Source organism: Galendromus occidentalis, unplaced genomic scaffold (genome assembly GCF_000255335.2).
Source record: "Galendromus occidentalis unplaced genomic scaffold, Mocc_1.1 scf7180000076006, whole genome shotgun sequence".
Classification (NCBI taxonomy): Eukaryota; Metazoa; Arthropoda; class Arachnida; order Mesostigmata; family Phytoseiidae; genus Galendromus; species Galendromus occidentalis.
Genome location: NW_003803996.1, coordinates 410,471 through 424,136, shown reverse-complemented (window position 1 = coordinate 424,136; position 13,666 = coordinate 410,471). Strand labels below are relative to the sequence as shown.

Genomic DNA, 13,666 nt, shown 5'->3' with positions numbered 1-13,666 from the left:
AATTCAAGAGCGGCGGACCGACAGACAGAACGCTTCTAGTCTATTGATGGGATAGTGATGGGCGCCTTTCTGCGCGGAGGTTTGTCCGGGGCAGAGTGAGCCTCTCTGACGCTCCGAAGACGTGACTCCCGCTAACGTAAAATCGATGCAACCTGATCTGATTCAGGAAGTGCAAGTTCGAGGGTAGAGTTCCAATGATGCACCGTTTAACGCCTATGACGAGCACCTATTTTATGAATTCGAATAATCTCCCCGCAATATGGAGACTTCATTATTTCTTAGCGAAAAACGCTGTGCCTAAGGTTCATAAGCTCAATGAGTCTCTCCAAGGAGCTACCGAAAACTTAAGAACCAGGATCTCCGTCATTGGAGCCCTATCCGTGATTGTTGATATTTCTACATAGGATCGGACACTCCACCCTCACGGAGAGACCTGCTGACTGTTCTCTACGATCTCTCGAGTCGCCAATCAGTCATCCAATCAATCGAGTCGACTTCCACGACGAGTCGATGACAGTGTGCTCTCTGAGCATCAGCGAGCGAGGAGCTCTCAGTAAGTACCGACATCGAGTCTCACAGCTCCAGACGGCCAATCTGTCAGTGATGGTATATAGAAAAAAGTCAGCCGCTCACCACTCCCGTGATTAGGAGAGGGACTTTGCGGCAGCGGCACCAGCAGACGATCAGCCGGACTTGTAGAGCTGCCGCAGTTTCCATCGCGGCAGAGGAGCGCCGTCACCGAAACTCATGAGGTGGTTTGTGGCGATCGTGTTGTGTTGTGCGGCCCAACGGGTTCGGGCGCAACAGCCCGTTCGGGTCGATACGTTGAATAATACGAAGATCGACAAAGTTGGAATTGTGCACGAACAGCTGTGGGCCGCTGGCGGTGGGTCGGTGTTCATCTACAAGAATTCGAAGGTATGTACGATAGTGTCGTCACAGCGACGTCGATGCTCGACGACCACTACTACAGCGGCGACGTCAATGCGACGTCGACTCATCGGATGCTCGAATCATGAACTCCTTTCTTACTCATCTTGGCAGACTTCTTCACTGAGCGAATTCACTTTTCAAGTCCTCCGAGATGACGCACCGCTCGGAGGGCTGTCATCTGATTGACGGGTTGAGCAGAGCGCTCTGCCGCCGTTCGCGATCCGAAACTCGATCAGACGTCTCCCTGCAGCCTGGATGCTCGATAGTTGCTAGCTCGCGATCACCAGACGTCAAAATCGTTTGTGTACCGCCAAATGCCCGTGGTCGAGCTTGAGGATCGTTAAGCTCTATCGGAGCGTCGATCGTATTCTCCCCAAGGGGCTTCGAAGGGTCGACCCGTGACCTCCCCCCGGAAATCGGCTCTACTCCCAAAAGTTCCATCTCAAGACGAGATCACCTTCGCGGCACGCTCTGGGGTTTTCGACCACGCTCACCTGTTCGCAGAGAACACAGCTGATCCACGCCCCGAGTAAGGGACGGGCCGGCCGTCAAGAGTTACCGAACCCGCCCGAGTTCTCGGGAGGCTCAATTTCCAGCCGTTCGTCTATCGAACTGCGCGGACCTTCCGGGGAACTTCCGTGGTTCCCAGGGAGAAAAGTCGTTATGGGGTTGCGTTAATCCATGATGTTTCTTGACTCGATCCTCGAGATTTGGTGGAAGAGATTCGTGTGACTCTCCTTCCACGGGCAATAGCTATCTAAGTTTCATCGTGTTCGGAAGCGTCTATCAATAATCCCTGGGGTGAGGCATCCGGAAGCGATGGATTTCGGCACGGTCTTCTCGAAGATAAGTTCGAGGCTCCGATGAGACTCCATGCAAGATTCCGATTCGGCAAGCGTCAATGGGAGACGACAAAACATTTTCTGATTCATTTCTGGCAAGCTGGTCGGATAGAATACCAAGAGCTGGCGAGGGAATGTTTCCTTTGTGTTGACGGACTTGTCCAAGCCAGAGAAGTGGATTCTATCCATTGAGAAGAATGCAGGTTCCTGAGAGGGTTTATTCACCGGTTTCGAACGGTAGAGTAAGTCTTTAGAAAACATCGAGTGTAAAGGCGTTTCCGTTTCCGCTCCCTACTCTCGACGTGTGATGGAATCAATCGTTTGGAGAGACGTTGACAACAGGGGCCAGTATCGCCGTTAGAACGATGGCGGAGGAACACTCTTAGCGCGATGCGATTGTTCCGGAGCGCGAACCGGATTGTGGATTATTATTCTGAGCGGACTTTCGATGGGTAATTTGACTGTACGCGATCGAGGATCTTCCCCGAGACAGAGACGATTTCGATGAGCCTCAGAGTTCTCGTAGCTCCCGTTGGAGAGGTCATGAATCGGCATACTCAGAATATAACTTCACTCTCATCTGAGAGACCAGAGACTCCGCGAACGATAGTCTGTTCGTGCGAGGATTACCGCGGAGCATTTGGTCAGTCGTTCGGAAACCTTCACATCGGAGAGTGGAGAGCAGCACGGAATTTAGGAAGAAATTCATTGAATATATACTCCACAGCCGGTTCCTGGAGCTTTTTCGCGGGCGAAAGTCTAAGCCAGCGGTGCGGTACGATTGGCGACACTGCGGTTCCGTGCTATTCCTTCCACGATTTGGCAATGCTTTCGAGGAATCCTTATCTGACAGCTAGACGGGCCTCAACTCGAGTAGGAACGTTTTGCCTATTTGATAGCGTCGTTCCAGAAACTCATCCTCCTCTCGCTATCGGATGCTACCCCCGCCGAGGAACGGGGAATCGTACAGTGTCAATATTGGAGCGTGAACAAGATATCGCGATCGGCGGAGAGCTAGGAGATTTCGTCAATCAAGAATCATCATTTCATTCGATCCTTGATGATTCTTTCGAGATACGACCACAGGTCGAATCTTCACTGAGGGCTTCGAACGTATGAGATCGGACGCATGACATTGATCCCTGCTAAAGCTCGTGGCAAACGTCGCTCGCTCGAATCAGAAGATACCGGGCTGAAAGCGCGGCGCCTCAGAGGCCCGAATTCGAAGCAGACATTTCTCGCTCCCGTCCGATGTCAAATTCGCGCGATTAGCCTAATGGTGGCTTCTCGGCAGGACAAGCTCAGAAGTAGGAGTCCGACTCGTGGGATGATTGAGCAGTCGAGCTCTGTTGCCAGCACGGCTGGTTTTATTTCCCTCGCCAAGAATTTACGTGCGAGAATCCGATTGATCATAAACGTCCGCGGAGATCGGCTCGCCTTATGCCATTAACCTTTCGGAATGACAACGTTTTCCCGGTAAAGCTCATCGGTGGCGTTGCTCATTCACAGTTCCGGCTTGAGAACATCGCTGGCCGCTCTACGGAGTTATCCGGAGCGTGCCATCTGCAAATTCTGAGAGCGATGGCAGACTTAATGAGACGATTCGAATGAATTAAAGCTCCAGGCGTTCAGGTGAGCGTCGCTCCGATCGGGAGGCGATCTCCGATCACGTGCCGATAAGTGACGTCGAAAGTTGTTTGACTGAGTGAGAAGAAACCGAATGAGGAAACTTCACTTGGAATGACTCAATTTCGTCCGTTTTGCATGCCTCCCTTGTGGTCGTAGTGGCGTCCGAGGGACACTCACTAGGACGGACTGGGGAACGATTTTGATTTGAGTGAAGCGCCGAACAGTAACGCAGGATGTGAAAGTCGTTGACTCCGCTTTTTCGACCGCGGTATGGTTCCGCATGAGCGCAAGGACTGCGAACATCCGGCGAGCGTGATACTAAGAATCGCTCGTTGCCTCGAAAATGCCCCGGGAAACAATGTTCTCCACGCGATGTCTAGCCCAGACTGACTTGATAAGGATTGAATTCATCAGGGAAATGAATTTATTCCTGAAAAGTTTTCGCCCATCCTCTAGAATTCCGAGCTTTTCCTGAAGCCTCGCTCGGAATGGATCGGAGCTCTCTCTATACCCCGCTAAGTCGCTCCACGATACCCCGGAGGCGACTGGACCGAGTAGCCGGACAGTCGCTAATTTTCCCAAAAGTTGGGATTCTCATTTAAGACGCTCGCTGAGATCGAAGAGAATTCGATCACCGGATGTATTTGACGTCAATCAATCATTTCGCACGTCATTCGGTCATTGATAATGATTGCTTCGCGAATGTGCCGGAAGTATGAATGACTGAGACGCGCACAATTATGGCAGAGACCGCATGAATGAGCGATAACTGTTGACTAAAGCCCTCGATACGTCTAATACGTCGGATCGGTGATAAGCAGCTACTTGAGCTCTATTCAGCTGTAAGGAATCATCCGATCGATCGCAGTACGTTTTTCGGCGCGAGTTAGCTCAAGATCAAGTCTGAGGTTTCACCCCTGTGTTCAGAGTTGCGATGGCTGCTCCCTGGCCTTGATAAGCCTCGCCCCCGCAGCTACTGATCGCATCTATCATCATAAACATTGATTCTAGCAAGTACTCGATGAGCGATTGCAGCGCATTCGGGAGGGCAACAGTGTCGGATTTCGAGTGGAACAGCTCCGAGTTATGGACCTTTGACCTCGAAAGAAAGAATAGGTTTTCGTTGAATGTAGCAAAGGGCACTACGGTCTCCCCCTCGAGAGCAGTGCTCCAAAGGCATGTCTGGAATCCGACGCTGCCTAAAGCCACGATGGAATCGCCCACGAATGCTCCCAGAATGTAGGGTAATCCATTCGCGAAAGCTTAATGAGGGATAGATTGGAGCCAAGGCGAAGCCGTCGCACGGGCTCCTCGCTCGACGAGGAGACCTCGAAGGTTCTCGATTCCTTGGATTCGAAAGGAATCGATTATTTTGCTCCCCAGTAATTCTGCTCATCGCACAGGCTTCTCGGCTCGTCGTCTCATGCTTGGAGATTTCTTCGCAGTCGTGATTCGCACTGTATTCTCGCTCGGACTGCTGCTCAGCGTGGAGATTGTTTATAGCGACCGTCTACTAAGCTCATACAAACGTGGCTCAACCTTTCCGCGAGGGAGTAACAATCTCGATTTTGCACCGCCTAAATACATCTTTAAGGGAAGAAGAGTTTTATGATTGTGTTTCCCGAGGCCAGTGTCTCTCGCCTTGATCTCGTCGATGTTCAAGAGGCCGACGGGTGTTTGCGCGGTGGACTTATGGGCGTTTCTGTAAACATAGGCGTGGTGTATTGCTTCATGAGGATGGAAGCGGCACCAATTTATATCCGTACGCAAAAGGGGGCGGTCTCAGTGTATATCGGAGTCTCGTTCGAACGGCTCAGACCTGAAAGCCTTCTCGATGAATTTCTGCATTTAGATCCGACGATCGCGCGGCCAATCGCAATGATTCATGATCGATAATAATGAGAAGAATCAGTCCCTAAATTCCTGAGGCTCATTATTCTCCCATGTTGTCATCAGATCCAGACTACATGTTCCCTTGTTTGATCTTGGGCCCTCTCGGTCACCCAGTTCCGGGAATACGGAAGCCGAACAATCAGATGGACGCTAGCTTGCTTGTCCGGCTTCTCATGAGCAAAATACGCTCCCAAAACCGCGCCGCCCAAGAGGGGATGGGCTCTCCACAGGGGGATCTCAGTGGGCTCCCGTCAGAAGTCCCGTCAGGCGTCCGACACCGCCGAGGGCAGGTGGCGCGGCGATGATGGCGGCGATACATCAGGACTTCCGTTTTCCTAATACTCAGCGATAGATCTCGGGTAACTGCCGGAACGCAAGAGCGTGGAAAGCGTTTGAAGAATCATCAGTCGTTGCTCGCAGGAACAGCCGATTCACGCATTCGATCTGAGAAGCTCGATGCATGTGTTGGCTGATCGAGCCTGGTGAACGACGCGAAGAACCGAGATAACCGAGTCAAGGTTCTCGATCGTGTCGGAATTGATACAATAGAGATTCTGTCTTACTGGTGTCTGATTCGGAAGGCGCTCGTCTATTGGAGGCTCCTGCTCAGTGGGCCTCCTCTGTGTAGATACCATTTTGCACGATACGTTTCGGGAGTCTCTCCAAGAAAAACCTTAGCTGTCACTCTGAAAGGCAAATCTACAAGATCTCTGCTGACAGAGAGCGGAACAATACGAACCATGTCACAAGGAGATGCTCCCCCTGAACCAGTGATCCATGGGACGCTGAGAGAATCATCATCCTCATGAACTTTCTGATCCCAATGCGACAGGTCCACGAGGTGCTCCGATTCGATTCATGTATCCTCCATTAGCAGACTTTCCTCTCCTCTAACTTGAACCGTTCCTTTCCAGTGGAGTCCAGCTTTTAGGAATAATGGCGAGGGAGAAGCTTACGCCATGGGCGCAATCACCACATCGAGCCACGATACGACCACGACAAGGAACAAAGATGCGACCAACCTGGGTATCGTCTGTTTCGCCCGCGATCGGGGTCTCTGTTCTGTGTACGACCCCGAATCAAACCGAGCCTTCAGCCTGGATGACAATCAAGCGAGAGATTTCGCGGCTCCCGGGACGTTGCTGACGCTCTTGCAAGATCACGCGAGGGGAACTCCGCTCTTGATCGCTGTGAATCAGAATGCCACACCAGTGAACGAAGTCCCGCTCCAACTGGCCGAGCTTTCGAGCGAAGAATTCCAGGCCAAAATGAAGAGTGATGCCGTCAAGCTCTCGCTAAAGCCATATACAGTCGACAATCGCGGGAGGAACGATAGTTTTGCGATTCGATTCCGAGGCTGGAAGTCGTATTTCCCACCCGTAAGTCGGACTTCCCCGATTCGAAAGATCGATGTCCCAAATGACGTCCGGAAGAGCTGGAATGGTATTTCATTTTTTTCCGAGACTCGGTCGCCTCTCACCACCTTCTCTGTCCGATTCGCCAGATTCATTATCTGTACAGCTTCCAACACCACGGTTTCGTTTATATCGTGACCGTACAACCGGCTATCGACAGCCAGACGTTCCGTTACGAGACCAGGATAGCTCGCTTCTGCCTGCAGGACGATTCCATGACTACATACGCAGAAGTACCTGTCAGGTACATGAAGGATTATTAATTGACTATAATTGAATACCTAATTGAAATTGATTGTAATTTTGACTGCATGTTCCCGACCTCATCGGCGTAGGAAAGAAAGATTCCTCAGCCTCTGGTGAGGCCAGTGCGTATCGGAACCGTTTCAACCCTTCCCGAAATAGGGATATCGCCTAATGACTTCTTCCGCCTTTTCCTCAAAGATGCAAAACTCCGAGCTACGTGTTCGAAGTCGCGGTTCACGCAAGAATGGTTCACCACATGAATCAGTTTCTCCTCTTCATGAGCATGGGGAGCACCGAACAAGGCGCACGTTATTCTCGCGACAAGTCCGCAATCTGTGTCTTCAATATCGAGGATTTGGACGAGAAATTCAGATCTACGATCGACAGTTGCAACTTCGGCGGGGCAGAAGCTGGAGTCAGGTGAGAACGCTCTACATGTAATTTGCAAGGACCCCCTCCTCTGCTGTTATCACTCACTAGGTCAGCTGGACCTCGGGTTCATTCAGATATGAATTCGATTGATTGATTGATTTATTTATTCTTTGTAGGAAAATCAAGTACTACCAGGAGTTTCGCGGTTCGGGACCTCTTCGTTGCGAGCAGACGGACCGTCGACAAGATTTCTGTTCAAGCAACAAACGAAACAAGTACATAATTTCAATGACGGAGTTCGAAGGTGAGTCAGTCTGAACTCGTCGCTGTTCCTGTGCTGGAGAATCCCCGTGCCATGAATCGACTGTCGCAATCTTTGCCCGTTTCCGCTCCTCGGACGAATTGACTGAAAACTCTCTCCATTCCAGGCGACGTAGTCTATGCAAATTCGAAGAAAGCTCCACTCGACGTGACTTACATCTATAATGCCACACGTATCCTGTCGGCTCCGGTCGGCGTCTTGACCGCCTTCGAGATCGAGCCGCCCGAAACGCCGACCTCCACCGACCCGTTGTTCATCTGGGCCGTTGATCACCGCGGACAAATCCACCGGATACTCTATATCACAAAAAGCACTGAGTCGACTCATTCGGAGTCCATGCTACTCATCACCGTGCCGCGGCCCATCGCTAAAAACGGCTATGAAGTTGAATCCGTACATTACGAAAACCGCACCATGTTCGTCATCGATAAGAGCGTCGTCGAGATATACGCTGCCGACCAATGCTCTCTGTTCTTGAACTGCGGCGATTGCCTCAATCCAAGAGCCATAACGCGATCCCACGTCAGCTGCATCTGGGAGAACGATCGCTGCGTTCACTCTGAGGACTTATCAAAGTTGGACTCCGCGTTCTGCAGACCGGCCGTAATGGAAAAGTCACCGTTCAGTGGACCCCAACGCGGGGGAACTCGATTCAAAATCAGAGGTTTCGACCTCGGCGACTCGGCGTCGGTCAGAGTGATGTTCGGAGACCAGCGGTGTAGAATCATCAGCTGGGACAACATGACCGGCATCTGCGAAGTTCCACCAGATAGAGACTCGAAGACGAAAGTCGACATTACACTGAACGTAAAGGATCACAAGCACGACGCCAGAATGAAAACATACCCCATAGCCACTGACGGAGCGGAAAAACTAGGGACCTTCACGTATTACAGCGTCGAGTTCTTCGGCGTCCATCCCTCCTTCGGTCCTCGTAAAGGCGCCACTCACCTCCGCATATCCGGACAGAATATTGGACGATCCGGTCAATCAGCTCAATACGGTCTTTTCGGTTCAGGAGATCAACTGATCTGCAAGGATTTCGTCGTCCGTAGCGGATCGGAGCTTTCTTGCAACACGACGGAATATTTCGGTCCGGAGAAAGGAAGAGGAGAGTCGTTCAACCTCGTGTTGAAAATCGACGGGGTCTCGTATGAAGCCGTAGAAAGACCGGAATACTCCCAAGTATTCGTATACGAACCCAACCCGGCGAACATCAAGCTGTCCCCTCTGACAAAAACGAATTTCTACGCGAAGGGTTCTCGTTCCTATCCGATAATGTTCGTCGGCGAGAATTTGGATTCTGGGGCTTTCCCGACTATTTTGGTGACACCATTGGGCCATCAGAACCAGTTAGAAGCTCCGTGTCTTTCGAACGTCACGGACATGAGCTGCAACGTGCCACCGCTCAGCGAAAAACTGGTGCTCGAGCAGCCCCTGCCGGCGACCGTTACCTTGAGGATCGACGGCTTCGCATTCAATCCGCCGAGCTTCCGTATTACCTACTACCCGAACGCCACGATCATTTTGAACGATGGGGAGAAGTTTGTCATAGATTCTGATGGACCGAAGAAGATATCGATACGGGGGAAGAATCTCCTACCGCTGAACAGAGAGGAGGTGGAAATCCTCGTCGACGACCAGTTGTGCGAAATCGGAACCATCGAAGATAACATGATCGAGTGCCACTCGGAATCTCTACGAGCCGGAGATTATTCGATTCAGGTCGACGTCGCAGGCAGGAAGTACAGCGCTTTTATGTCCACCATTGTCACCGCAGGTAATGGACTGGGCGCGGCGGCTGTTGCGGCGATCGTGGTCAGCTGTTTGATCGTGCTGATCGCGTTGACCTTCCTAGCGCTGCGTTACGTTCCGTTGCGAGAGAAATTCGTCGAAAACGAACCGGTCGTACAGTACACGCCCGAGAACGACGGTTACCTTCGTCCTGATAACGACAGGAACACCGCATCCGATAACGAACGGCTTCTCCCAACGATACCCCCCGACCCGGACATCATAAACCTACTTTCTGAGGAGGGATTACTCATGGACTTCTCTTGTATTCAAGTCGGCTCTCTGATCGGAAGAGGTCAATTCGGCTGTGTTTATCGAGGAATTTTGAAACGCGACAAACTCAGCGAAGAAGAGCCGGTCGCCGTTAAGACCCTCCAGCAACGAGGGCTGACTTCGAACGATGCAAACGTGTTCTTGAAAGAAGCTCTACGCATGAAAGACTTCAACCACCAGAACGTCCTCCGACTTATCGGGGTTAGCTTCGACAACAACAACTCCACCGATCCGATGATCATCGTACCCTTCATGGCGAACGGCGACCTGTTGACTTACATCCGGAACCAGGATAACAAGCCAACCGTGAAGGATCTGATCACGTTCGGTGCCAACATCGCTCTTGGAATGTCGTATCTCACCACACAGAAATTCGTACACCGCGATCTTGCGGCGAGGAATTGTATGCTGGGCGAGGATCTCATCGTGAGGGTGGCGGACTTCGGTCTTTCGCGAGACGTATACGAGACGTCGTATTACTCGTGCGACAACACCAAAACGAAACTGCCAGTCAAGTGGATGGCCATCGAGAGTTTGAAGGAGGGCGTCTACTCTCACAAGTCCGATGTCTGGTCCTATGGAGTTGTCCTCTGGGAGCTCATGACGCGCGGTTGTGTGCCGCTCCCTAACGTTGATAACTGGGAGGTTCAGAATTGGCTGATCAGCGGACGGAGAATGCTCAAGCCGTCTTTTTGTCCCGATGCTCTTTACGAGATCATGCTGGCGTGCTGGGACGAGGATCCCAAGAAGAGACCCACTTTCTCTCAGCTAGTCAAGGACGTCCCGAACGTAATCCACACGATCGAAACAGCCTCCCGCAATCAGATACCGAGTTACGTGAATCTATAGCCACTTCAATCCTAAGTAGGATTATAGTTCACAGAAGACGGAAATACCGGTGGTTCACGCACAAACTGATCCTGCTCAGCAAGGGCACCTGATGATTTCCAAGCCCCCGAAAGATGCGATCTCTATCGAAAGCCAACATTTTCTCCCGTATTTCTGTTTCGTCAAAAGAAGCCATATCGATGTTTGTGAATGTTCTCTCGGATCTATGTATAAATCGAATTTGCTAGGACACTCACAGGCTGTATGGGAACGCTGGATGCGCGACGAATGCACGCCCAAGATGACCCCTACGTCGATAGATCCGAATAGCGCTGTTCCATCCAGATCTTGTGTCGAATTGTAGACTCGGTTCAGGGCCTAATCGTCTCGTCATCCCGATCGTGACAGGGATGTGCGGTCGGAGAGCTAGGGAAATCCTCCTAGGAGAAAAAGAAGTTTAAGCACATACATATTTAGGTAATAGGGAGGAAAGATGACGCTTGTGAAGATTTTAGGCTCATACAAGATATGATAATTGGACTGGTGCAGAGAAGCGTATGATAGGCTCGCTGTACATACTTTGCGCTTGCTTTTGCACGCTACCTTGTTTCTCAAAGTTCCCTGCTCGGCGTGAGTGGAATTAAGACCCTACGAACAACTCGGAATTTGAAAATACCGGTACTTGGATAATATGTGATCCAGATCCAAACTCGAGGAGCCCCTGTTCAAAAAACGAGGAAAATCAGTTGCCGGCACGGAAGCTATACGTCTTGATCTACCTCACTTGTCAGAAGAACTTGACTTCGAAGGCTCCGGATGAGTGGAAGCGAATAAATCAAATAAAGCATGTTGAACGAACGACGCTAGATTGATTCTTCTATGCCCCAGAATCACATATCTCAAACCCTTGCAACTATCGGACCGGTCCATCACCGGGGCCTGAAAAATGGTGTTTCGGCTCGAAAATTGTGTGCGACATGAAAGACAGAGCCTCCGATAGTTTCTTCAGGTCCCCGATCCGAGTCTCGGGAACGCACTTCCGGCCCTCATATATGGCGAGGAGCGAGACCCGATACTTTCCGGCTTTCGGAAAAACCAAGAAAAGTCCAGGAAACAAGGTCAGCATCGAAAACTCGAATTATCGCGCGACCGCGGATGGTGTATTGGCAAACAAGAGCAGACGACACGACTGTTGTCTCTCGCTGTGTGCTCCTCCAGCAGCTGAAGGGCACCAAGGGAGTTCTGAAGCAAAGGGTGTCCCGCGCCGCCAGAATGGTGTATTCTAAAAACTACAAATACCCCACAGATGAAGAGCTGACGGTGCAGGAGATTGATCTATCTTTGCCGGTTTTGAGAGCGACGGCGCTGTTTGTTGGCAAGGCATGCGACGACGAGAGTAAGGTTAGTATCGGGAACCTCCTGTTTCGCATCGAAATGCTGATGGGGCTGTCGGGGTTTGTTCCTCCGAGGTTGGACACTCGGATCCGGAGTTTTCCATTGACCCAGCATGTCTTATGGGAATCGACTCCTCGGGAGTATTCGCCAGAATTCCGATTCGCATCCCGACCAGCCGAATCAAGAAGAAACAAAATCTGATTGCGCGGACCCCGGCAACGTTGTTCGTGAACTCCCAACGCCCAACTGAGTGTTCCTTTCCAAAAGCCGAAGTGTCAAATCCCCGTCAGTTCGGGCCGCTCAAGTGCACATTTCTCCTTCTGTGATGCTTTGAAGAAGCTTCATCGTCTAAAAGTCACTGCTCGGTGTGTTCCATCTCACCCAGACCAAACACGACAGCAACCCTAATGTCCTCCGGTCGGTTACTCGTATCGGTTTCATGAGACAGTCCACGGTCCTCCCCTGAATCCCAGACCCCCGCAGTCCCTCTCGCGAGTTTCTGCGCAAATGCAGGTTCGATCTGTCGCGAGCGAATTCGAACCAGGATTGATGCACGGAACCGATTCCCAAATTATTGCTCTCCCAACAACGCTTCTCTCTCATGCTCATTTTCAGGAGTTCATGCTTTGTCGGAGTGAAACTCTGGACCCACGGAAATGTCTCGCAGAGGGTCGCGCCGTCACCGCTTGTGGGCTGCGGTTCATGCAGAAACTCAAAGCGGCGTGTATGAAAGAAGTTGAGGCTCAGGCATCGTGCCTCGAATATGCCGGCGGGGCTATGATCGCCAATCGGTAAGAGCTTCTGTTCTCTGTCTATACGAACTTACTGCATGGTGCAATAATCAGACAAATGATCAAGACGACAAGACAACAATAACTGTGTATCCTCCGCAGCTGTCGCGAAACCGAAGCACCAATGGAGAAGTGTATTTTCGAGGCTACAGGCATAAAGAAACCTCACCTGGGATATTTCTCCATGCCCCGCATTCATCATACAGAAAGGGAGAAACCCGTCAATCCACTATCTACGCGAGTCTACCAGACGCCTCCCGGTTTCGAATCGGCTCCGGACGAGATCAAAAACATGAAAGTCAACATTTAGTACCTATTTTTAAGGGGACTCGGCTAGATCTTAGATAGTTCTGGGGAGGAGCACGATTGCGTTATCGTTCCGTGTTCACTGATGACTGATGATTCGGTTGCCGGAATGATTGGAGAGAGGTTGATGGATGAGTCAGTGAGATTCCGACAGCCGACCGAGTCGGAGAGATTGAACTGTTCGAATAAAAAAGAAAAACCATGGTCGATATCTTTGGTCGATTTTGTCGGTTAATTGAGGACAGGGCTGGGAAAACCGCACGGTCCTCACCACGCGGCGAGAGTTCGCGCGGTAACTTCGAGCGAAATTCTACCTTAGCTGCCAAAGTGCGTGGCTATTCGGGAAAGATAAGGCGCAGAACACCGAGCCCTCATCAAGAGTGATTGGCCGACGGCTTGTCAATAGGAAGAAGGGTCGTTTAGCTGCAGTCGGCGCTTCCTCGATCTATTATTTTCGAGGCTCAATGGGGTGAATACCTGCCTTGGCAGACATGTTTCAATTACGGAGCAGCAACGGATGCGCGAGAAATGCTCCAGTATATATCTCTCCGGCATGGATTCTACAACCCGCCATGTGCAACCCGCCATGTGCAACCCGCCATCGTTTTCAAACCTCATGCCGATATC

General features: G+C 51.1%; 2 protein-coding genes across 2 annotated transcripts; both read left to right on the top strand.

The window, feature by feature from the left end:
* The first annotated feature begins 747 nt into the window (after window positions 1–747).
* Window positions 748–10,568, top strand: LOC100908908 (hepatocyte growth factor receptor). The gene is made up of 6 exons (XM_003738524.1): window positions 748–918; window positions 6,212–6,676; window positions 6,802–6,956; window positions 7,157–7,378; window positions 7,507–7,634; window positions 7,759–10,568. Exons 1-6 carry the CDS (start codon window positions 748–750, stop codon window positions 10,566–10,568), a joined length of 3,951 nt encoding a protein of 1,316 aa, XP_003738572.1.
* A 1,179-nt stretch (window positions 10,569–11,747) lies between these two features.
* ND-19 (NADH dehydrogenase [ubiquinone] 1 alpha subcomplex subunit 8) lies at window positions 11,748–13,250 on the top strand. The gene is made up of 3 exons (XM_003738495.1): window positions 11,748–11,948; window positions 12,558–12,733; window positions 12,836–13,250. Exons 1-3 carry the CDS (start codon window positions 11,820–11,822, stop codon window positions 13,041–13,043), a joined length of 513 nt encoding a protein of 170 aa, XP_003738543.1. The 5' UTR covers window positions 11,748–11,819; the 3' UTR covers window positions 13,044–13,250.
* The last annotated feature ends 416 nt before the right edge of the window (window positions 13,251–13,666 follow it).

Excerpts from the sequence above, each read along its gene's own strand:
- ND-19 (XM_003738495.1), top strand. The coding sequence starts at position 11,820 with ATGGTGTATTCTAAAAACTACAAATACCCCACAGATGAAGAGCTGACG. Across the intron at positions 11,949-12,557 it reads CATGCGACGACGAGAGTAAG|GAGTTCATGCTTTGTCGGAG; the intron begins GTTAGTATCGGG and ends GCTCATTTTCAG. Across the intron at positions 12,734-12,835 it reads GGGGCTATGATCGCCAATCG|CTGTCGCGAAACCGAAGCAC; the intron begins GTAAGAGCTTCT and ends TATCCTCCGCAG.
- LOC100908908 (XM_003738524.1), top strand. The coding sequence starts at position 748 with ATGAGGTGGTTTGTGGCGATCGTGTTGTGTTGTGCGGCCCAACGGGTT. Across the intron at positions 919-6,211 it reads TCATCTACAAGAATTCGAAG|TGGAGTCCAGCTTTTAGGAA; the intron begins GTATGTACGATA and ends GTTCCTTTCCAG. Across the intron at positions 6,677-6,801 it reads GGAAGTCGTATTTCCCACCC|ATTCATTATCTGTACAGCTT; the intron begins GTAAGTCGGACT and ends CCGATTCGCCAG.